Genomic DNA, 24,627 nt, shown 5'->3' on the forward strand with positions numbered 1-24,627 from the left:
GCGCTGAGTCTATGCAAGGCCTGATACCAGGGTGATTGCCACTCCTGCCCCAGTCCCCCCCCAACTACCCCAGTTGTCCCAGTATGTGACCACCTTGGGCCCCTCCTTAAGCCGTAAGCAAACCTGGCTTAGCCTTGCCACCCCCCACCCTCCTCCCCCATCCGACAACCTGCTGTCTGCATCACCACAGGACAGACAGGGATGGACATGCACACGCACGTCTCCCCCCACACCGCGTACAAGGGCTGGGACTGCCCCTCTCCCCGGCAGAGGCACCATCCCAAGGGCTCCAGGTGGTGGTGATGCTGGGGAACTGTTGCGGGGGCGGCACAATGTTGAACTGGGGTCATCACTCCCTAACGGAGGCAGGCAGATGCTCAGCTACCATCAGGGCCAGGCCGTCCTCAGCTAGATGGCAGCAATAACTTGCCCCGCCTTCTTTCCCCCCCACCAAAAAAACCTAATTTCCTGCCCTTTTGCCCTGGCTGGCAAGGAGCTACAGGGCCTACCACGTCCCGCGGGCCTGCCCAGGCCACACCAAGCAGCCTCAGGCAGTGCCCACGTGCACTCACTGGCACTGCAGCACTACAGCCAGGGTCAGGCCAGTTGCCAAAAAAAAAAATTTTAAATAAAAGCAACCCCGCTGCCTTTGGCAGCGTCCCTCCCAACAGTTCATGCAACCTCTTGGAAAGAGACGGCCCATCTTTGGGCATCAGGCCTGCCAGGGCTAGCCTGAGCTGCGGGTGGGGTGCTGAGCCACGCAGTCCTGGCACACAGTGATTTGGATGGCGGGGGAGGGGCTACTAGCCCGCCCCCCCACGCCCAGCAGTCTGGTTCAGATGGGGCAGGGGCTTGGGCGTTTCAGTTTGTCCTCCCCCGCCGTGCAGCCTGAGGACAGCCAGTCCTGCAGCACCCAGTGATGCCGGGACGCCCCCCCGGCCCCTTGGCTGGGACACGGGCTGCACATTGGGTGTCATGTCTGCGTGCACCGCCAGGGGCTGCTGGCCCCCTACGCCGGGCACAAGCACCAAGGACAGCCCCATGGCTCAGTGCACGGGCCCCTGGGGTCGTGCTGGGTGCAGGGCATGGAGCTGGCTGGCGGGTTTGTTTTCTGCACGGCTTTGGCAGCGGCTCTGCAAAGCTGCAGGAGAACTGAGCTCCACCATCCTGCTGGATTCGGGGGGAGGGTTAGTCAGCTGGGAAAAGGCACAGAGGACCCCCCCCTTACCCAACCCCAGGGGCTCCCCGTGTACTCACTGCTGCAGGTTTTGGGGGGTGCGGGCAGGCCCCTTCCCTGCAGCTTTCTGGGGTTGTTGCGGGCGGGGGGTGGGGGCCACAGGCAGCAGGGCTGGGAAACAGGCAGCAGCTTTATTTACAGACGGGGCCAGAGCTGTCAGGCGCACAAAAGGGCGCTCCTCTGAGACCTTGGCGCTTTCTCATGCTAGGCGAGAGCTAAAAATGACTCCATGGGAATTTACTGGCAGGCGGCAGCCAGCGAGTGGGAACAAGCAAGCGGCCCGTGGGGGGGCAGAGCGGGGCGCGGGAGCCGAGCGGCCTGGTACGGCGCCTGAATGAGCAACCAGTGTTCCCCACGCCGGTTGCTACCGAGCACAACGCAGACCTCAGTGCCCGGCTGAAGCGGGGCCACTGTGTGGCCACAGCTGCCCGGGCAGCTGGCTGGGCCCTGGACAGGTGAGGATGCACCTCGGCTGGCGCCACGACCGGCGTTGACTTCCTCGGGGGGGGGGGACAGGGGAACAGGCCACGGTGGTCTCCCCTTGTCTAACCTCTGGAAAGGCAGAGTCCCTACAGACCCCCTTTGCAGCACCCCCAGGCCTGGGAAGGTCATTTTGATCGCTTCAAGCCGCACTGGGGAGAGGCGGACCAAGAGGCTGGAGCATCAGAGGTGGACCAAGAGACAGAAGCATCGGCCTGAGCCTGCTTCTCGTCTGTCCCAGGCTTTCCTGCCCGTCTCCACACACCGGGCACTGCTCACACTGTCCTGGGCATGGGGGCCTCCCCGCTGCCTGGTCCCATAGCCGGTCCTTGAACCTTCTTGCAGGCCCCGTGAACGCAGGCGCCAGCAGGTCTTACAGGGCAGCAGCAGGGTCTGCCGCCTGGCCGCCACTGCTCTGCTCTCAGCAGACCTCCTGGAGACACCTGCCTGCTTGGGCACCCGCTCTGGCCGTGCTCCAGCCCAAGCCTGCACCGCTGCCCCTCTCTGTCCCAGGAACACGCCCCAGTGCCAAGGAAGCATGTGAGTGAACCCCAGTGCTGCTCTGCACGGTGAAGCCAACCCCTTTCCCTCCAGAGAGGGGGCGTGAGGATGAGTCTGTGCCCCATGCTTTGGCACATGTCCGCCCCAGGTCCCCTGTCCACAGCCGGCGGTGCCCTATGTGCCAGGCCTCTCTGACGGGAGAGGCTCCTCCTGGCCCAGGGAGTGATGCTTTGCAGCACTGCTGCATCCCAGAGCCTTTTAGCCCAGGGAGCCAAGCCACAGGGGCTGTTCCCCCTGCCCACCTTGTCCCCACGCTCCCACCCTTTCAGTTCCAGGTGCTGCCCCTCCTCCGCTCGTGCCCACCCCACACACCCTCCCTGCCTGCCCCGGCTCAGTCCGTCAGCACCACTAGCTCCCCATCGCTCTTGTCCTCGCCCTCGGAGTCCTCCTCCTCGCTGTACCGGTACATCTCGCCATCCGCGACTGAGTGCCTGTCCTCCGCGCCGTCAGCCTCCTGGGCTTTGAGGCTGCGTGTGTTGATGATGACGGGCATGTTGGGGTCTGTGCCGCGGGGCAGGTAGTGCTCCATCAGCGGTGGCGTCAGCTGCAAACCCACTGGCCTCGGGTACAGGACATCTGAGGAGGTGGCTTGCATCTGGCTGCTTTGGGGTCTAAAAAGCAGAGGGACATGGTCACCTTGGTCGGGGGTAAGAGCTGGCTGGCACGCAGGCCTCCCTCCCCAGGGGACAGTGCTGACACCAGCTGGGGAGAAAATAGCATCCTGGGCAATTTCCCAGGGAAAATTCAATTTTCTGCTGGAAAAAAAAGAACTATTTTGACCAAAAAAACCTCAGAGGAAAAGTAGGACACACCAGGAAAGCCCCAGCAACCTCCCCATGCTCCCACTCCCCTCTATGGGCTAGGCTCCCCCAGCCTACCAGGGTCAAGGGCAAGGGAGGCCATCACGTCATGGGACCCCTGGCCCTGTAGCCTGGTGTGGGAGCAGGGTCGGTGGGAGAGCGCACAGCACGGGGCACCTTTCCCCCTTTGGCCTCTTGTCAGGCACCCCGGTGGTATTACCACATCAAAGCCTTTCGGTTTTCAAGCGTCATTTTCCAACACGCAGCAAGGCTTTTCCTCAGAATGCAAAGACCATGCATGAAAGGCTGTTTCTATGACTCACCCCCTCCTTTGTACATTAAAAACAAGTCCAGCTAGGGTGGGACATTGCCAGTCAGCCTCCTGTGCAGGGGTGGGGGGGAAGAAACCTCATGAAGGGACCGTCGCCTTCTGCTCTTCCTGATCCCCCTTCGCCGTCTCAGAGAGGACACCAGGCACCAGCAAAGAGCTGGCTGCTGTGCCCAGGCCCCATTCTGTTCATGCCATAGAGCCCTTACTGCCAGCAGCTAATGGGGATTCTCCTTGACATCCCATTGCTCCAGCCTCGCACCCCACAACTGAGCGAGGTGTGCAGCCTGACCATGCCCGGAAAGCCCCAACCCACCTGGAGCTCTCTGGGCCTATTCTCACCTTGACACCCCTGCCCCACTCCCCCGTGCAGCTTTGTCATGATGCAGCGCTGCCCGTCACTTCCTGTTCAAACGTCCACCCAGTTTTGCTACGCGCTGCTCTCTGCGCTCTGCTCCCGGACGCAGGGGGAGCCCTGCATGCATCCGCGTGGCTGGGAGCCTTACGCTATCAAGAAGCCCTGCCTGGCATCCTGCCTCCGGTTCCTCATCAAGGCCTTGTACTCGCCCACGCGAAGTCGCTTGCCCTCCACGATGCAGGTGCGCTTGGGTCGCGGCTTGTACTTGTAGTCTGGGTACTTCTCCAGGTGCTGCCGGCTCAGCCGTGCCTGCTCCTCGTAATAGGGCTGCTTCTCCTGGTTCGTCATGGACTTCCACCGGGACCCTGCAATACAATATTGGGAGGGGATGGGGGGAGATTTACAGGCTGCCTGAGCTACCTTTGAAACTCCCATCACAGCCTTGGCCACCAGGACGAACCAGCACCAGACAGGGCTGCTGCGACTGCTAACGCTTGAGCTGAAAGAGTGTTGGCAGGTAGAAGTAGTAGGTTATTGTCCTACTGCTGCAGTTGGATGCCTCTCAGACTTCGCACTGTGTAGCCCCTTCAAGGCATCACCTACTCAAGGTTCACGCGCTTTGTGGCCATGACCAAGGAGGAGGGAAGGGTCTTACCACCTCCCCAAGCTCCCGTGAAAGCAGCATAGAAGTGTCTGCTCTCCACTGCTGAGCCTGAACAGCAGCAAAGCAGGTCCCACGGTGGGAGTACTCGCTGTGCTTTGCTAACATTAGTGATACCTGCTGCATGCCCATTTCACAGGTGGGGGAACCGAGGCACAGAGGGAAGGGGTGATTTGCTTAAGGTCCCTACAAAAAGTCAGCCTGGGAGCAAGATAACACAATCCAGAGGCACTGAAATACGAGTGTCCACACAGGAGCTTGCGCCAACTGAAAACTGACCCAGCGTTCCCAGGTCAATTTGGGTGCCCAGGCGCTGCTGTGATAAACGCATGCAAATGGCATTTTACATTTGCATACAACCCATGCAAACAAGCTGTACCACCCAACCTGAGTGATTTGCCCCTGACTGGTAGGTGCAGAGTTATTGGCAGGTCTCAACAGAGACACAGCCATCACAAGTAACGTGGCAGGGATCTCCCAGACATGCCACGGGCTCATTCCCATTGAAATGCAGCCATCCAGGCCTCACTCCACCTGCCCTGAAGGAGACCCCCTCCCCCAGCCCTGACCTTTCCTGGTCACCTCTCTGTCCTGTACTTCTGCTTCATTGTCCTCATAGAAGGTATGGCCAGCAGGTGCAACAGCTAAAATAGACCGGCCTGCCATGTGATGTGCATTCCTGCTTACTGACCTTTATTGTCATCCCGGGCAGCACCCAGAGCCAGAGCCAGAGGGAAAAAAGTGGGAGGAATGCGGGCCAGAGAGGGCAGGGAGGATCAGGAGGGGAAGGGAAAACAATCAAGCATCACCTATGGCAAGGGAATGGGAGAATCGGGGGCCAAAGGCCTGTACCGCCCTCCTCTCCTATGCCCAAAAGCAAGAGTGAAATGAAGAGGTCTTCCCACACCTTGTAGTGCTCTTTGGACCCAGTCCCTGGGCACAGTAGCTCCACTCAGATGCAGGCAGTCCAGCCAAGTCCAGTGTCTCTGATGCCTCGTGGCTCTCTTCGCCACTTGTCCCAGGTGCGCTGCTGGCCAGTGCATGCTAGCAGGGCAGGAAGGGAGCTACACACGTGTGTGGCCATCTGGCCTGCTGGAGAGCTTGGCCTTCACCTTCACGGTAGCCACAGGCATGTGTGCATGCAGCGGGCAGGGCCGGGGATGGGGCTCGGTGCGGGATTGTCTCAGCTGGCTCTGAAAGATTCTGCCCTCCATCATCTCAGCAAGCGGGCGCTGCTCATGCCACAGGCGTCTCATGCTTTGCCTCCTCCCCTGCTCCCCAGACTGGAAGGGATGGGACCAGGGAGGTCCCTCTTCCAATTCAGGCCAGTGGACCTCACACAAAAGACCATATCTGTCTCTAGTCTAGCCAAGCCTTTGCTGCAAGGTTATGAACCATTAATTGCAAGGCCACACACAGAGGACTGGAGGGACCGGAGTCTAGGTCCCTGCTTTCACTGGCAGCCCCAATCCCCAGCTCAGACCTATTTTGAAGTGCACACGCAACCACAAGGCACAAGGCCAGATCTGCAGAGGACAGTCTGGAGCAGGCCACAGGCAAAAGGAGGGCAAAAGAGGCCACTGCCAATGCAACAACAAGGGAAGGGGTTAGTGAGTACACACGGGATCCTAGCACGGGGGACATGACAGGAGAGCTTCCTGCATCACCGGCCTTGAAACACCAGTGTGAGACACACACACACACACTACACACCCACCAGCTGGAAATGCCAAGGCTACAGTCTGCTGTGCCTCTGCTCCATTACCCTTCATGCCAAAACACCATGGGCCGGCTCTCTCATGGCTGGGCTGGAGTCACCTGCACCCATGCAAAGGAGAAGTTGCCAAATCAGGACGTTTGTCTGCACCGGCACAAACAGCAGTGCCAGGCAGCTTGAGAGAATGGATCCAGAGCTCGGGCAGTGCCTCCCCCTGTTAACTTTGGGCCGACACAGGGTGCTCTGCAGCGCGAGAGCCCTGCCAGGGCATGGAGCATTTGTCCTTACCACTAGGCAACTGCACGGTCTGTCCCACACAACAGATCTTGCTCTGCCTTTACGCACTGATGAGAAATGGAGCCTCCAGACATGGGGTGCCTGGCTCAAGGCCACTCAGAGACCCAGTGCCTGAGCCGGCTTCTCACACGCCTGCTATGTGTACAGGCCCCCCACGGCAAGAATCCCACCAGTTATTTAAAGCTCCGCTATGGTGTTGAGTGAGCAGACAGGACACCACAAAGCGTCTACTCCTGACATACCCCAGACGCTGTGGTTTGCCATTGATCTCAGATCAGATCCTAGCCCAGCCATCCTTCAAAGGGAGCTGCTTTTTTCCCCAAGAGTGGAGCTGTGAGACAGGTGCGTGAGACCAAATTGACAGCACACGCCGAGGGCAGGCCACAGAAACCCTATGCTGTGCTTCAAGCGTGCCGGGCTAGCAGCCTGGGATGGACTCTTTGGAGACCGCACACGTGTCTTTAAATAGCTAGGGCGGGGGCTGTGTGAAGCTGGGACGGTGTGGAGACTCAGTAAGTCTGCGGCGCAGGGACCATGGCTGAGACGAAGTTGAGGTCTGCTGCAGAGGGGTTTGATACACAGGCAGCAGAAAGAAGGGTGCAAGCCTGCCGGGGATGCTAGTACAAGATTGCGCTCTATGGGCTGTGTTTTCATCCAAAATCTCCAATCCACTCTCTATGGCTTAAGGCAAAATGGTGCCAGGAACACTCTGGTTTAGCACCGTGACAGTGCAAAACAAGCATCTACAAGAGGAAGATCTCACGGGGCATAAGCGCTCTGGGAGGAAAATGGTTCGTGTCAGGAAGTCTGTAATCTATTCCCAGCAGCAGGTCAGAGGCAGGGGTAAGTGGGCAAAAGCATGTCTCCAACATGCCCAGACTCCAGGCAATGCTTTCAGCCATCCCTTCCCTGAGCACCAGGGCAGAGGGCTCCACCACACCTGCCTCCTCCATGGGATGCACTTACCCAGGATCTTGCTGATACTGGAGTTGTGCATATCTGGGAAAGCCTGCAGGATCTTCCGCCGCTCGTCCTTGGCCCAGACCATGAAAGCGTTCATGGGCCGCTTGATGTGGTTGTTGTTCCTGGACTCGGGGAAGTGCCGTGAGCCTGAGGGAGCACAGCAAGGAAGAGTCAGTTAGGAGGCCTGGAAAGCAAGGACACAATACAACCTGCAAGGGGACGAAGCAGCCAAGTGCTTCTCCCAGCTTGGAAAGTGTTTTAAAGAGGGCAAAGGCACTGGTCACAGGCCCCCATGGAGACGGAGGCTCAAATCCCACCTCACTTGCAAGACCAGACCAAATGTCTGTTCACAGTTTGGAAGTTTTCATTCTTAGCAGCCCAGCCACAGAGACCCAGGATCCCATCAACCTGCTTCCCCGACTGGACCCGTGGCTTCTCAGACCTTCTAGGAAAATAAATCTCAGCCCCTTGGAGCCTGGTTTTTCTGTAGTGTTAGCACTGACAGCTCTCCCGAGCCTCGCTGGATCCATGGGGGGCTCAGCAGCTCTCACTATCGAGCTCCCGAGGTCTCCGGGTGGACAAGGCAGCACCTGAGCTAAGCAGGAGGACACACTCCAACGAGCGTGGATGAAACAAAGTGCACAGGTCTCAGTTCAGCTCCAAAGCAGTATTTTCCTTCCTCACCTTCACGAAAGGTGTACAACTGGAGCTCAGAGCAAGGCGCATCTGTGGGGCTTGTGGAGCTGTCTCAACAGCTCCCACAGGACGGCCCACAATACAGAAAGCACCACTTTGGTGCAAACTACAAGTGCTCCATCAGCCATGGAGAGCCCCAGAGTAGGGCTGCAGAAAACAGGTGATCGACTGGCCACAAAGGAGATTGCCACACCCTCCAAACAAGCACCAGCCTTGGTTGTTCTCCACTGGGAGCTGTTTTTAGAGCACAGGCTGACGGAGCAAGGTGGAGAAAGGAAAGTCCGGAAGAGGAGGAAAGGTAGAGAAGAGCAGGAAAAAAAGAGGGAAGGAGAAGCCACACACAGCCTCGGCCCAAAGAAGCCCTGTGGCAATCGGCATCCAAAGCACGTGGCACATCTCAGGCCCAGTGGAAGGCGTCCTTACCGTCCATGTCACAGGTTATCATGGCCTCGTCCAGCCTGTGTGCACAGGTCTCTTCCACCCGCTCTTTAGCCGGGGAGGAGTCCGCTCCGATGTGGTCCTACAGGCACACGGAGAGCGGAGGTTACTTCCAGCTGCCGATGTAAGGAAGTGGGCTGGCAGTGGAGTTACTGGCAAGGGACCTTTTCCCTAGGGGAGGGTCCAACATTGCCCACCCACAGGCAGGCCATCTGGCTTGCAGCGTCATGGCAGAACAGCTCTGGGACCCATTGCCCGGGGTCTCCATGCTCTTGGGCTCCTCTTGTACCTGTGCACAGCCTCCCCCAAGAATCCTCCTCTGTGTGCAGAGCTGGCTTCTCCCAGACACGTCCGCCTACGTCCATGGTGAACCCGGGGGGCGTCACCGGGGGAGCCAACCATACCCTCCTGCTCCCCACTAGTGTGTGCCAAGACCCAGAGAGTGGGCGGCGGGGACAACTGGGGCCGCAGTCCGGCGTGACACATCTCGAGCATGCGCGGCACGTGCTCAGCCTTTCCACACAGGCCCATTTCTGGGCTTCGGAGCTCAGCAGTGTCGGGCCCAAGACCTTCCCATCCAGTCTGGGGTCAGAGCCTAGGAGCTCCCCAGCCGAGGTGTCACTCACCTTCACTCTGTAGGGGTTGCTCAGAGAGCCCTCCAAGGCCCCGCTGTGGCCGTGCAGGAGCTGCCGGGCATCCTGGATGGCTTTGGTAATGGCGTCCCCCTCTCCCAGAAACCCTGAGAATAAACCCCCAGGACAGCACAGGTCAGAGCCAACGCCATCTCCTTGCAAAGGTCCCACCGCCCCTGGGACAGGCCTCTGGAAAGGACCCGATCCCCAGGCATTGAAGCCACCATCTATTTAAGGAACATCTGAGGCCACCATGAGTTCCAACTTGTTTTATTTCCAATTAGCAGCAAGCAAGGAAGTGAGAGGGTGTAACACAGAATGTGTCCCCGCCCCCACCAACCCCTGGCCAGTCTTTCCCTCTCTCTCCCCCAGCAAGGATCCCCTCCGGAGTTGGCTGCTGAGGGACTTCACTGTCTCCTAAAACTGCTGTGGACACGAAGCTTCCTCCTAAAGAATGGATCCTTTATTTTTGCTGTCTTAGTCACAGAGAAGTAGGGCTGGAAGGGATGTCCGGAGGTCATCTAGTCCAACCCCCTGCCTGGGGCAGGATCATCCCTGTCCCCAGAGCCTTCCACGGTCCAGACACAGCAAGTCCCTGAGCCATGGGTCTGGTACCTAAGGTCTAGGCAAAAAATCCTTGCTTTCTCCCCGCCTGCCATGGATACAATCCCCAGTATCATTGTAGAGTGCACCTCGGCGCTCTTACCCAGGGGCAGGTTGGAAGGGCTGGACTGCAGGTCCCGCGTGGCCCCATGATTCGGCGTGAGGGACTGGCAGCTGCCCATCTTCAGGCTGGGAGAGCTGGAAGCACTGGGGAGCTCAGGGCCTTTGGGCTTGGCCGTTAGGTTCAGGGGCTGTGAAGACTCCTGGTTGTGGGGAGACAGAAGGCAGAAGTGGTGTGTGTCCCAGCAGGACCCCCGAGCCCTGCGAGGACAGCAGATTTGGGGCAATACCTGCATCTGGAGGTGGCTGGAGCTGGTGGGTCTTTTGAGTGACGGCGGAGGAGGGCTGTGTAGGAGCTGCACTGGGTACTCCACTGCAGAAAGAGAAGCTGGGGGTGAAGACACAACAGCAGCCGTGAGCCAGCTGGCCTTGCCCGTGCCTGGAATTGGCCCCCGACCTCCGCTGCTAGCACAGGCCCCTGTGTTTGGGACTCCCAGCAGATGGGCAAAGCTGTTGCTCATGCCAGCGGGGACAACAGCTGCTTGAAACCTAAATGTTCCCCAGACCCGCTAGCACGGCACTGATGATTAAGGAGTGCTGCTATTGTTGCTATCATGGCAGTGCCTTTGGGCCCCAATGGTGCTCAGGGCTTTAGGGTGCAAGGCACTACTACCCCAAAGAACCTGAGCAGACAAAGGAGGGACTGCCCTCTCCTTTCTACAGATGTGGAGCTAGGGTACAGGCTCCTGAGCCTAGCTGCCTCTATAGAAGAGAAACTGCTACAGCGAGCAGAGGGTCTTCAAAGAGGTAATCAAGAGACGGGAGAGGCAGGGGCCCAGCGAGGTCCAGCAGAGATGCCATCAGCCAGCCAGAGGGAGGGATCCGGGTCCCCAGTGTGAGTCCCAGTGGCAAAGGGGAGGAGGGCCAGGACCCCAAGTGTGGGGGCAAGGACACATCAACGCCTGATAGAAACCACCCAACACCCAGAAGCCTCCTGGCTCTCCCCTGCCCAGCCCCAACTTAGCTTCTTGGACAACTCTCCCCAGGTCTTGCTGAGCTCCCAAAAGCCAAGGTCACAATCCCAGCAATGGCACACAAGGGTCAATGCCTTGATCTAGGCTGTTTCTGAGGACAGTCACTTTTCCCCAGTGCCGCCTTTCTCGTCTGTCCCTTCCCCACCCTGTTCCCTGCAATCCTGCCACCCTCCGCCATCTTACCTGGTTTGCAAGGGATGGGCTGGATGGGAAGTGCTAGCTGGGAGTCTGGAGCCACTGGGAGTGACTGATGGCTGGGAGGAAAGGCTGGGATCATGACATAGGGCATGTTGACCTGCTGGAGAAGAGAGAGGTCCATGACAGAGCAGGTGGGAGCCCTGCCCAGGATTCTGGGATGGAGAATCAAGGGGGCTCTAAGCAGGGACTAAGAGCGTGCCGGGGCTGGCCAAGGGGAAGCTGCCTCTTACCTGGATCTGCTGCTGCAGCAGGTTAATCTTGTGCTGCTGCTGAATGAGCTGTTGTTGCTGCTTGGCAATCTGTCAGAGCGGGAGACAATGGAGCCAAGTGACATTAATAGCAAGGTGGGAACGGTCCCGCTCAGCGAGCCTCCTCAAGAGCCCCCCCCACCGGCAGGACAGCTCCAAGGGGCAGCCCCCCAGCACTGGCAAAACAAAAGCACAGACAGTTGGTCTGTGGGGCCCCCGAGGACCAAAGGACTCTCTTGAGGGCAGGGTGATGGCAGCAAGCTGCCAGTCAGGCCGTATGCCAGCCTCTCTGGGCCTGGCTGAGATGCGACTCTGCTGCAATTACCAGCCAAAGGTCTGAGGGCTTGGTCCACACACAGGGTTGGGCCGATTTAGCAAAAAGGCAATTAGCTTATACCCATGCCAGAGGCTTACAGTGAACGGCCTGAAGCTTAACCAAGAGGAAATAAAAAAGCATCTACACACAGGTGTTGAACTGGTTTAACTAAGCCAGGAGGTGTCTGCATGCGTCATTCATCACCTCCGTCCTGAACCCAAGCTGTGGTGCCTCTAGTTCAGGTGCAGAGGAACTAGATTCAGTTCTTAGCGACAGCCAAGGTGATGGTCACCATCCTTTCAAGGTGATGCCATGAAAGAGCAATGCTATCCCTTGCCAGCCTTCCACCATGACTGATAGACAGGTGGGGAGAGAGATCACCTTGTAATCCCCCAAAGCCCTGCAACCCCCAAGCTCAGCTCAGCATGGAGAACAGACTTAGAAACACCAAGATACACAGAGAGAGAGTGACTTCTCCACGGTCACACAAGGAACCAAGCCCAGATCTCCTACGTAACCTCCCAAGTTAACTGTAATGCCAGCCTTTACCTCTGTTGACAGCCTACTAGAGTCTGAGAGATGTAAGTCTATTTAAAAATGATTAAAGATGAGGAAAAGCCTGTCCTGCGTCTCTGCTTAATTCAATTAAAGTATCTACTTTAATACAGGCTGGCACTGCCATCTCCTTGGGAGCTCAGCACAGACAGAAACGGGATTCGTCTCCCACTCGTTACTTGGAGATGTTATCTGGGGATACGGAGGTCAGCGGCAGCCAAGATAACCTCAGACTTCTTGGTACTCCAGTTCTTCGATGAGCCTGGACATCTTCTGGGGTTGGCATGGAGGACACGAGAAAGGGCAGCGCTCGGGGGGGGAGGTCACTCTTGAGCTGTCTGCTCAAGAAGAGGTGAAAGCCTGGTCCCATTAGAGCCCAAACCAAAAGGCCTATTGACTTCAGCAAGGTCCAGCTCTTCCCCCAGCCCTTGCTGTGTTTCTGCCCCTACCTCAGTAGCCAGGTGACAAAGGCCATCTTGCCCCATGGCAGTTTAGCTGCTCCGTGCCACTGTGAAGTGAGGCTTGGGCAGATCCCAAACTGTGGGAAACCCAACAAAGGTTGGCTGGACTACCTGCCCTGGTCCTCGTGGTCTAGGGGCCAGTGGCATAGGGAAGAAGGAAGCCCCAGGGCCAAGCCCCCGCTGCCTACCTGTTCCTGCTGCTGCCGGGCCAGCTCCATCTGCTGCTGCTGCTTCTCAAAGAGCATGGCTGCCATGTTCTTCTGCTCTGAGTGGGCTGTCAGGAGCTGGTCCCTCAGCGTGGAGAGCTGGTTGATCATGACAAGTAACTGCAGCTCCTTCTCCGCTAGGCTCTCCTGGGTACCTGGGCCAAGCAAGCAGCAGAGTCAGCCACTGGGGTTGGGTGCCTGATGCCTGTTTTTTCTCCACAGATGATACCCTCAGGACTCCAGTGAGAAGCTAAGCAGGGATGTGGATGCAAAAAGCATATGTAGGGAAATAGCACGGGTTGCCTTGGATTTCATCTCTGTAGCAATCACTCTACAGAGGCGCATATCTGAGCTCTGGCCATTTGACCAGGCCTTAGACTTGGTTATATCTTCCCGCTGCAAAAAAGATTCACAGAACATTTTTGCCAAAAACATCAAATTTTGACCATCCCCCCCACAAAAAGAGAGGGCTACACATTCACAAAATCCCTCCCCTACCCCCACCCTTTCCCACCAGTGTTGACATCCATAAGCACCAGAGAAAGGATAAAAACAGTGTGATGGGGAAGTCATGATACAGGAAGGGAATGGTGTTCCTCTAGAGACAATGTAAGAGCACAACTTGCCTTTCACCTCTTTGGATTCCATGTTATTTCTTCCCAAAAGCCTTTCCTTCCAGTCACTGGAGAGTAACTTCTCAATGGTTGGCATAACTATATCCAATGAAGTGTCCAAAAGCAGAGTGGGGTGTGAGAGAGAGAGATTGGAAAGGAAAAACAGAAAGAGAAACATGATTTGTCATCGTTATTCTTTGTGGCCACCATTGTCTATGGAGCTACACTGATTAATGCAAGCTGAGGATCTGGCCCCCGTGGTTTCTTGCACGCTGGAGGCCAGAGACAAGAGACCAAATAATTAGGGAATAGGGAATGTCCAAAATCCTTCTCACCCTCCTTCAAGTTTCTATTGAAGTCCAACTTTTCCTGGATGCCCACGGCAGGCTCGAACGTGGAGCTCTTGGTGTCTACTGCGTCGCTCCCGGGGGACGGGGATTCCTGGAACGGACAGAGAGTTACTCGAGTGACCGCCCATTGCCAAGCGCACCCGGGAGGGCAGAAAGAAGCTCCAAGGACCTCCGCAGGATGCTCCTGAGATGGAGCAGCAGGGAGGCAAGCAGACACAGATGCAGCAGCACACTGAGCTCAGCAGACACAGAAGCTTCTGATATGAACCTCGCAGGAGATTTCCATGCACTCCAAAAGGCAGCCTAACCCAGAAGTGGGGAAGTCAAGGGGACCGGTAAGCAACCTGCCTTTGGTCTCTACACAGAAGCCAGGGGAGACTGTGGGAGTCAAGAGGCAGATTCAGTGAGCAGAACAGGTAGGGACAGAGCCTAGGAAGGCTGAATGGTGTTGACGATGGGTAAACCCAGGAGAGTTAGGGGCTGCTTTGGACATCCCAGCCTAACTCTGAGCCCTGGGCTGTGACTGCTGACAAGCACTTCTCAGCTCAAGACTCCTTATTCCTGATCCCCAGGAGCCTCTGGAGAATTCAAAGCAACTCCAATTTTTGTGTTGCAAACATTTCTTTGCAAAAGATTTCTCTTGGCAAAAACAATCGCCTGGGGGATCTGGGTGGCGGGGGGGTGGGGAAGGGGAGCGGGGACCCAGGGGGCTGCAAAGTTATCTAGGCACAGTGGAAAACCCAGGAGCAATTACAAAAGGAAAATGAGAGCGTGGCCACAGGTCTCCCAAAGAAGCTGGAGCCGTTCTAAGGCAGCACATCTGCCTGCTGCTACCACGGGGCCACCTGCCCTGCAGGCCACAGCTCAAATCCCAGGCATGACATTGGGCAGAAAGTCTGGGGGAGCCTCAGACAACAGTGCTGGCTCCTCGGGAGGAGAGTGAAATGGAGGCGATAGGAAGAGGACCAGCAATTTTCTTCTGTGGAGCTCCATTGCCTGCCCTTGCACAGGAGGGCACCCTGGCTTCTGTCTTCAGCTGCTGGCAATGCAGAGGGGAAAATGGCCCAGTGGTTAGTGCACTAGCCAGGGACCTGAAGACTTGGTGGACCTAAGGTGCTTGGTGACCGTGGTGAGTCCATCAAACAGCCAGACAAGGGGGCAGCAGGTGCTACTACATTCAAGCCTGTGCCCCCTGGTCCGCCCTGGCTTCTGCCCTGTGAGCAGTGAGGATGGAAAGGACCGGAGGATTTGGCCCCACCTGTGGCAGGGCCCGGGGGTCAGTGGTGTCGCTCAGTGACGGCGGCGCTCCGTGCAAGCTGCTGGCATGGGACCCGGGGCCGGCAGCTGCTCCCTTTGGGGACTCGTAGCAGCTCTCCTTCTCCTCTGTCTTGATGGTGCAGTTCACCATGTTGCCGGCTCCATCGAGGTCCGGATGGGGAGAGATGGGGTTCCTCATGGACATCCTGTGGGAGGAGAGATGCTGAGCATGGTGATGGGGCCAACTCTGTCTTCTGGAGGCAGAACTGCAGGGAACGTGCTTGAAGCGGGAACAGTCCAGGTCCCCTTCCGCTCGCACTGCGCCTCCAGGGCACTGAGGCCTATTTAAATGCACAGGATGGGCACTCCCCAGTGACCTACGCTGGGCTGGCAGCAAAGCAATGGGACACCAACTATCCCATCCTGCCCTAACAAGGGTTTACTTCCTGACCCCCCAGTGCTGCTTCAACACCCTCCATGCTAGTCCCTTTCTGCCTGCCCAATTTGGGAGGCCCGGACCTGATGGCCCCGGAGACACCTTCCAGGCCTACGCTCCCCCTGGGACCAGCAGGGGAGGTTCTGGGCCAGCTCTGTATAACCAATTTGCTTTCAGATCAGAAGGAACAAAGGTCTCGAATTATCCTGCTGTTCATGGAAACCCCGCTGTCTGTGGCTTCTTTTGCTTTTTCTACTGCAGGTACTGGCCCTGTTGACGAGAGGCGCACAGGAGAATAAACCCCAAACCTCCTCATTACAATCAATGAAGAGAATGCAGCAATGCCAGTCTAACACAAATCAAGGCAGAGTTGAAAAGAAAGGGAAAAGAAAGCGGGTGTCGGACGAGGATCTTGGACTTTGTATTTGCCTACCAGCTTTCTCAAAGGGTTCCCACGTGCCTTTGTGACCATGCATAGGTAAACCTTTACCTCCCCCCCACGTTACATGAGAAAAGAATCATCAAACCCATTCTATGTTATCCTCCCCATTCTGCAGATCAGAAAACTGAGGCCCACAGGGGTCAAGACTATTCAAAGCCGAGCACCCACAGCCCCCACTCAAAGTCGCAGGAGCTGCAGACATTGAGCACAGCTGGGAGCGAGGCCCAATGCAAAGGCTGTGGCAGGAGCTCATCCTGACTCTGGAACTAGACCCGAGGGATGCCTGCCCCCGGACTTGAGACCCGGCTGCTTCAATGCAGAAGGGACCTCCTGCACCCAGAGAGCAAGTCCTGGAAGAGTCCACCGAGGGCTAGCCAGAAAGAGATGCCAAGCACACTGCCAGCAGTGCCAGGCTAATCCTCTGCCGGTGCTGAGGATTGGGGCCAGGCTCATCGGGGAGAAACACCGTCAGCCTCATCTGCAAACCCCTGAGTAGCGAATGGCCAACACGGCACGACACCGATGCATTTGGCCTTGTGAACCAGGGATCTGAGTCCGTTTTAGTGCAGCACCTCAGTCTCAAGTTGCCTCTCGAAGGCAGAGGCGGGTACATGGAGGAAGGGGTTATCTGCAGCTGCTCCAGCAAGGATTTGCCCTACGAAAGCCACCAACCCTCATGCTCCACTGCCCGGCCTGGTCACCAGCGGGGAGACAGTGGGCAGGAAAAAATTTGCCTGCCCAAACCCTTCCCTCCAGAGAATAATAGAAATTGAGGGGCAGGAAGGAGAGGGATTTATGCTTACACCGAATCCTCCAGTATGGGCTGCGGCTGGAGATGGGATCCCAAGCCAGGAGACCTGGGGACCTGCTGCAGCGCAGCGACGCTAGGCTGGCACGGCCTGGCAGGTAGAGCAATAGATACCAGATAATATGGACTGCCGCATCCGACCAGAGTAAACGGACCACTGTTGGACCCTCTTAAACGAGGCTCCGTTGAGATGGTCCGTCCCCCGAGAAGCCCCCCCAGCAGCTGGGCGACAGTGCCGGGCGCTGCAGCCTGCGCCACCCCGGAGCAGGCAGGGAGCGGGGCCGGAGCGATGGCGGCTTCCAGCTTGTGCGAGCTCTGGAAAAGCGCAGGGCAGCAATTACATAACAAACAAAGCCCGGCTCAAGCTGTGAATTAATCAAACCGCTGAAAATAAAACCTTCCTCTCAGGAACTTCAAACAAAAGAAACGAAAACAACAAGGCCGGCTGGGTAATGAAAAGCCAGGGCTCTGAATAGGGGACAAAAGGAAGTGGAACAATAGGGTGTTGGACAAAAGCAATAAAGTAAAGGGAAGTGTGACAGCTCAACAATGGAGTACTGTGCGCGCCAGAGTTTCTGATCTTAGCAGGGCTTTTTATCTCAGCTCCCTGCCCTCCTCTGAACAAATCATTGCGCTTTCCAGGCGATTGGGTTTCCTTTTGGCTGGTACAGTAACTCCCGGTAGAAGCCTCCATGTCCCCAACACGGCCCTCCTCCACTCCTTCCCCACCGCTACACCGGAGACCCAACAGCCTCATCTTCTGGAGACGGGACGCTGTCTGGGAGGCTGGTCCCAGGTCAGGGGTCTGTCCACAGCCCCACACCGTCTCATAAAACACAATAGCATTCATTGCACCTCAGCCGTGGAGAAAATGACTGTGCCAGAAATGGAGGAGAGTAAGAACCTCGGGGGAGATGAATCGAGAGCTGTGTTGAGGGTTGGCCAGGCCTCATCCGGCCCATTGGCTTTGCGTCATGCAGCCCCACGGTCACACCACAGCGCCTCCTCGCCCCCGGCCTTTCAGACCTCGTCGGGCTCCATGCACTTGGGAAACCTCAAAGCTTCCCTCTTCTGTCCCAGGCTGCGGAGAATATTATTCCTGTACAGGGAAACTGAGGCAGGGCAGTGTGGCTATTTCAGCATCTTGCCCCCATTTGACCCTCAGGCTGGGATCAAACCCAGGAGTCCAGCTCCCCTGCTGCTCTAACCACCAAACCCTATTCCCTGCCTCCAAAAGCTTTCCACAGGTCCCAGCAAGGGCAGGAGGACCCACTCCTCGGGGATTCCTTCTCCAACATTTCATGGCGTGAACCAGTCAGTGGACCTAGTGCCATCCTACGTCTCCCAGCAAGGGAAAAATGAGCGTTTTGGCAGGACGTGAAGGGGCTGCTGTCCACCCGCGAGATGGCACGGAGTAGCATGGAGGGCACCGTCCCTAGCCTTTCCCCTAGAGAGAGAGCTGTGGGTTACAGGCTGGACTGGCCCCAAGGTAATGTGCCATGAGACCTGGGGTCACAGCTTGACCCCTGGAGAAGGCACAGCAGACACTCAGCAGCAAGCCCACCCCTAAGCCCATTCCCAAGCATGGTCCCTAGGTTTACCTGCAGCTACACCACCGCCCCCCCGATGGTGGCACAGGGGCTAAGAGCTTCGGGTTCCAATCTGTGCTCTGCCACTGACTTCCTACAGGACCTCAGGCAAGTCACATGAGGCCAGATGCTACAAGCTCTTTAGGCTCCTTGGTGCCCACTGGTGCCCCACCAGTGGTTAGCTGCCACTGGCAACCACCCACACACCTCTTTGGCTCAGCCTCAAGTTCTGGTGGTAGACCACAGCCCCCTCCTTCTTCACAGGGGGATTGTGAGCAACCAACACAGGCTGCACAATGGCGGCCAGCTGGACCCCGGACAGACAGCTATGGCTGGCCCTGGGTACCACTTCCAAGCACAGAGAAGATGAGCCGCTTTGGGTTTGCTACGTGGCTACCATGCAAAACGCTCCTGCCCAAGAAGAGACACATTCCTCCCTAGGGACTATCAGTCCAGCATGCACCCGCTGGACCCAAAATCCTCTCACTCACTTGCACCCCCCAGAAGCTAAAATGCATACTCTGAAGAGCATAAATAACCTGCAAAGGTCAGAGGGGCAGAAACTGGGAGCTCCTGGGTGACCTGCCCGGGAGTCTCACAATGGACCAGAAATGGAAATGAACTGAGCAAGGAGGGAGGAGGGGGGCATCTCCCAGCTCTCATTCTCGTCCTTATTACTTAGTGCATTCTTGCTGCCGGTCCGGCTCTCCCCCTCCGGCTGGTGCAGGGCTGTGTGAGAAGGCGAGCTTGTCGTGCGGACAATGGAGGAGCCGGGAACAATCGGCTTGTGGCGCGGTGAAAACGTATTGGTTTTAAAGAGCACACAAAAGGAAAGTTCCATTCCTCCGGCAGGTCAGATTTCCATTGTACTTAACCTCTCAGTGCCACTGGAAGTTTACTCTTAAAATGGGTTTGTTACTTTAATAGGGGCCTGTTTGAAAAGGCCTTCATTGTACTTTTATTATACGGTTTGCCGAACACATTTTTTTAAAAAAAAGAAAGAAAGATAGAAAAATGGGGGGGGGGAACCCAGTTATCTTGTTACGGGGTTGGTTCTGGTAACAGGCCTGTTCTAACGGTCTCAGGTGCTCAGCTCAAGGGACTCCTCTGTTGAGCAGACAATGGGAACGGGAACAATTGGCTTTGGCACATGGAAAATGTCTTCATGTAACAGATCTTCTCCTTTAATGTTCCCTCTTTTGTGGAGGGACGGGCTCGGGCTGGGGGGAAGGACTGAATGCAACACAAATGAGTGGGACCAGGCTGGCAGGCTTACGTCTTCTCCTCAGCCCGCTGGTTCATAACCAATGCCGGATTTGAGGCTGGGCTGGGGAAGGCAGCTTCCCCTGGATGCATGGGCATTCAACCTCCTGGGGCTCCTCCCTGGTCTCTCAGTTGCAAATCTGGGTGGTATTTGGGGAGGTGTGCACCCCTCTGCAAGGAACATCTCGTGCTACAGCCTTTTCCAGTGTCAGCAGGCTACAGCAAGAGGAGAGCAGCAGCTAAACCCCTTGCTAGCACAAGGACAATCCTGCTCAAGGCCACGGCACCTGAGACACGTAGTTGGGGGTCGTGACTCACCGCTGCGTGGCTAAGCTGCGTGTTGCAGGGAACAGCCTGCAGCTGACCACTTACCCCGCAGGGCCAGCGTCTTGCCAAGGAGACCTGAGCCAGCCTGACCAGAAGGGTTATTTCATCCCCTTCAGGCCCCGGTACTGGCTGCAGCGCTGGGAGGGATCAGATCACTTTGGTGTAACAGCTCCCTAGGGTATCTCCTCCCTCGAGGCTGGATGCTCATGGACTTCAACGGAAGGACGCCCATCTATACTTGCTAAATACCTGGCCCTGTAAGTCCAAGAGCAGAAACCTTGGGAGGGCGACACGCTTTCTTCCACAGCCATTGTGCAGCTTTCCTTTCTTGGTTGTTATTTCTCTGTGCACATCCTGCCATTCTCCCCCTGCGCTGTGCCACCCTTCCAGGCAAAAATGCGATCCTATCTCCCCTGTTTACTCCATCGCAGGACTGCTCAAAGGGCCAGTAGAGTAGCAGCCACTTGACAAACCCCCACCCACGCCTGGCACCACCAGAGCTTCGTTCTGGTGGCCTTGAATTCAGGGAGTGGCACCTTTTCTGGGGTTAGGGCCTTTGCCAAAGTTGCCACGTGACCACACGTGGAGTTTTTCTCACTGTAGGTATTGGACAGCAAATGTGAACCTGCTTGGATTAAACCCTGATGGCTCATCCAAGCGGGACCCAAAGTGGAGCCAGGCCTCAGACACTCTTGTCCTTGCAGGGGAAAGAGGGAAAATGCTGGAGACTGGTCCAATGCATGATGTTCTGCTCTTCCAAGGGAAACTCCAAAGCATCATATAGGAAAAACGTCCTCCAGGTTCTTCCCCACGCCTGACCCCAGTCCTCTTTCCTGCCGTGGCAGGGGGTCAGACCTGATGATCTGCTCAGGTCCCTTCCGACCCTGGAAACTATGAAACCACACAGGTAGAGACCTTGTGAGGTCCCGTCCTTCCTTCAGCTGAAGCACTGGACCTTGCAGTAGGACAAGGGAGGCTGTGCCTCATCCATTAAGTTCCCTGCAAGTTGAGGGCATGGAGCTGAGACCTTCCCACCCCTCTCCAGTGACTTACTCTCTATGGAGGACTTCTGCTGGGGAAGAGGAGGAGCAGGGTCAGGTGTGGGGGTAACATCACAGAAACCTGACTCAATATTTCCATGCCTGTTGTACCTTTACCTCCGCAGATTTCAAAGTGCAACTGATCCCACAATCTGGGCTTGGGAGGCTCTCTGCAAAGGTGCTCTTTATGGTTATAACAGCCCACGTTTCTAATCACTGACTGCAGAGGAAAACCGCTGGAAATGAAGTGGACAGGCCTGTGAGAGTCCCTCTTTCATTGCTAGGAGGCTGCTCAGGCCAAGTCTTGTGCTTTGGGCTGCACAAGTGACAGACGACAGCCAAGCTTCCAAACTGCATGAAGTACTTGAGGATTAGGGAGAAAATGCAGGACCAGGAGCAACGGGAGATACCTGCTGAACAAGGCACCTTGAAGCAGTTATGCCCTTCTCCTCCCTTCAACAGACAGGTCTCAGGCTCTAGAGAGCGTAGGGACAGGCAAACAGGCAAAGCCCTCCAAATCCCACCTTTTTTTGACGTGCTTTTTGTTTGCAGTGTTTCAATAGCATCCACATCTCCCAGCTGAAGGGCACTGGGAAGCAGTTCAGAGCTATCTCCACTGCATCCAAAATGTGTTCTTTTGTTTTGTTTTCTGTTTTATAGAGTTCAGGCCGATTAGTAGCAGTCTAGCACCATGTGTCATCTGTCTGCTCAATTTTTATAGCACCTTAAATTAAAGCACTACAAACCTTACATCTGCCCATGTCCTGCAACTAACACGATGCCCATCACATCCGGGCTAAGAGAACAGTCACCCCTCAAGGCACAGCAACACCTTCCAGTTGTCTTCAGTCCCACAACAATGCAAAAAAGTTTCTGCAGGTAACTCAGAGGCAGATGAACTAAATCATGAAGTTACCCGAAACCCAGCCTTGCTAGAAGGGTTAAGAAGCACTGGAGGGGAGAAGGCAGAAACAAAATATAACACGCAAACTGTCTCAAGCAGCCAGGGGACAAAGAAGAGAGTCCAAGGAGTGGCAAGCACAGTTATTTGTTGCTGTGGCAATAGGTTTTCAGGCAACTAGGAGTCAGGATGCCCACCCCCTCACCTCAGCCTGTCCCCAGCTGCCCCAGGGAAAGTCGTGTGGGGCTCAGTTTTTAAAAGATCTCAGGATACGATTGTCAAGGGCTCAGCCACAGTTAGAGACAGACTTGCAAAACCTCTGCACTCCCCAGGCTGGGCTCTTCCATCCACTTGTTCAGAGGCGAGCCAAGCTGCTCGGAAAATGTGGCCCTGATTGTGGGTGCAAAACGCTATTGCAAAATCTGGCCTTTTAACTTCTCTGTGGCCCCATCCCAGGAGAGGGAGGGTGAAAGTTGCTTGTTGAAAAAAAAAAGGGGGTGGTTGGGACGCTTTGTTAATGTCCGAAAACAAGTTGTAGGCTGGGGTGGAAGGGGCCCTTCACGTGAGATGCTCTGAAAAGACGTCCCAGCCCAAGGTAGCAGGGGGAGTGGAGCTGCCTGCAGGGGAATTTTCTTTAGAGCCTGTTACTAAGATGCTCTAGTCTAGTGGCCTGTGAAGCACAGTGAAGCTGAAGCCTCGTGACCTTAATGACCTCTGGATTGAGCCTAGAGCAGTGAGTGGGATCTGAGTCAGCCCCTAGACACACTCACCTCCCATTGCTCTGCATCTGCTCTCCTTCCACCTGCTCTGAAACACTGCAGTCAATGGACCGAACAGCTTACCTAGTCCTTATACCTTGCCTAGTCCCTGTGATGCTCTTCCCATGTGCTAACACTCTCAGAGAACATTTCCTGGTTACTTCCTAGCTGATCCACACTGTCAACCCTTTTCCAGAGCCATGCCAATCATTCCTGGAGGACTCCCTAGAGAAGGGGGAGAGACCAAAGGGGAAGGGGGCCTGTCATCACTTCCAGTCTAGCCTACGTTTGCATTCATAGCCCCATGCCATGAAATGTTGGAAAAAGAATAGAGGAATCCCCGAGGAGTGGGTCCTCCTGCCCTTGCTGGATCCTGCCAAAGGCTTTTGGAGGCAGGGAGTGGGGTTTGGTGGCTAGAACAGCGAGGGAGCTGGACTCCTGGGTTTGTTTCCCACCTCTGCCACCAGCCTGAGCGTCAAATGGGGGCAAGATGCTGAAATAGCTACACTGCCCTGCCTTAGTTTCCCTGTACAGGAATAATGTTCTCCACAGCATGGGCGGGCTGGCTGATGGGGCACTGGTGGGCATTCTGGCTCCTGCCACCCCGGAGCTTGGTGGGACAAATTCCAGATGGAAGATGTAGGTCCACGGCTTTCTCCTTGGGCCTGGGACCCCAAGTCTGGGCTGGGCTCTAACAGAGTATCAAGGGGCAGTGTGGCTCTAAAGGGGGACAATGCTGGGGTGCAAAGATGAGCGTGGCATAGCACTGCAAAGTCTCCTCTGCTGGGGGATGGTTCCCAAAGCAGCCTGTCTGGCCCTTTGAAAAGTGCCTCTCCCCTCACCTTCCTGCAAGGTCATTTTTAAACCACGTGCCCAGACAAGGACAAACAGAGACACCCCTCTGCATCTGGCTGCAGCAGAGCACCTACTGGAGGCCCCACCAACACATGACTCAATACCACCTCCTGTGGCAGAAGATGGGGGCCATGCTCACAGGAAGCATCACAAACTTGTGTGTCCATCTCTTGCCCTCCAAAACACAATGCCCCACTGTACACAGGGCCCCACACAGCGGACACTTCTCGCCGTGGGGTGCCTTTAAAACGCCTCCCCGGGCCACATTCCAGGCCTGCGAGCTGCAACCTCAACGCCCCCCACGAGAGAGGGGAGAGGAAAAAATAGGACAAATGCAAGTTTTTTTCCTTCCAAACAGAGCCCAAGGAATCCCCGCTGGCCACCAGGGGAGACAATAGCACGTATCCTGCCAGACAAGCAGGCTGCTTTCCGGCTAGACGAGGCATGTCCTTTTGGGGCCGTTTCCAACCGTTTCCTCCCGGCATGCCTCAGCACACAAAAGAATAGGCAGCTTCCTCCTAACTTCCACCCCTCATGACCGCAGCGAGGCCAAGGAGGAGAGCGTTGAATCGCACCCCCCCGCGCTCCCGGGAGGTCAGCGCACTGCCAGCTCTCACAGGTATCGTGCAAGTCTCACGACGTTCGGCGTTGCTCTTGGACTCTCAGCGCCGGAGCCCCGCGCTTGCGTGACGCTCTCGGCTCGCAGCGGATGGGAAAGCAAGTTCCTAGCACTCAGAGTGGAAGGGAAGAGCTTGACGCTTCACCCCCTGGCTACTGAGACGGCAATTTTTGCCTCTCTCATGATTTGGGAACTCTCCAGGGTTGGTGCCACAGCTGCTGAGAGCGGACGCGTCTCACTAGGGCAGCATTGGGCCCCATCACCATTGAATCTCTCATGCTGAGTGAAATGGTGACCTTTGTGGAGTAAAGCAAAGATGTCAAGGAAAACTGAGCCCACGCTTCTGCCTGTCTTGGGCCTGATAGACGATAAGACTGCAGTAAGGACCCCACCCCATAGGACATGACACAAATGACCCGTTCAGAAAGAAACGGGGAAAATTAACTGCTCTTAGCCGCCAAGCCCCAACAGACTCCAGGCTAAGAGTCACTGGCGACAGGGCGAATAGTTTGGGGGCAT

The 24,627-nt window shown here is 56.3% G+C and overlaps 1 protein-coding gene across 3 annotated transcripts in view; it reads right to left on the bottom strand.

The window, feature by feature from the left end:
• Positions 1-6: 6 nt before the first annotated feature.
• SOX13 (SRY-box 13) overlaps positions 7-24,627 on the bottom strand; it is a 70,464-nt gene continuing 45,843 nt past the window's right edge. For 2 of the 3 annotated variants that reach the window (XM_019546606.1, XM_019546607.1), the window contains exons 2-14: positions 15,072-15,276; positions 13,799-13,904; positions 13,476-13,562; positions 12,832-13,004; positions 11,294-11,362; positions 11,049-11,163; positions 10,122-10,219; positions 9,875-10,034; positions 9,163-9,275; positions 8,522-8,618; positions 7,406-7,549; positions 3,913-4,129; positions 7-2,889 (exon numbers count right to left, since the gene is read on the bottom strand). In XM_019546606.1, the coding sequence (XP_019402151.1) occupies positions 2,610-2,889; positions 3,913-4,129; positions 7,406-7,549; positions 8,522-8,618; positions 9,163-9,275; positions 9,875-10,034; positions 10,122-10,219; positions 11,049-11,163; positions 11,294-11,362; positions 12,832-13,004; positions 13,476-13,562; positions 13,799-13,904; positions 15,072-15,275 (1,863 nt within the window). In that variant the 5' untranslated portion in view covers position 15,276 and the 3' untranslated portion in view covers positions 7-2,609. The remainder of the gene's footprint in view (positions 2,890-3,912; positions 4,130-7,405; positions 7,550-8,521; positions 8,619-9,162; positions 9,276-9,874; positions 10,035-10,121; positions 10,220-11,048; positions 11,164-11,293; positions 11,363-12,831; positions 13,005-13,475; positions 13,563-13,798; positions 13,905-15,071; positions 15,277-24,627) is intronic. The other variant, XM_019546608.1, reaches the window with a different exon arrangement.

Source organism: Crocodylus porosus, unplaced genomic scaffold (assembly GCF_001723895.1).
Source record: "Crocodylus porosus isolate Cpor-Errol unplaced genomic scaffold, CroPor_comp1, whole genome shotgun sequence".
Classification (NCBI taxonomy): Eukaryota; Metazoa; Chordata; order Crocodylia; family Crocodylidae; genus Crocodylus; species Crocodylus porosus.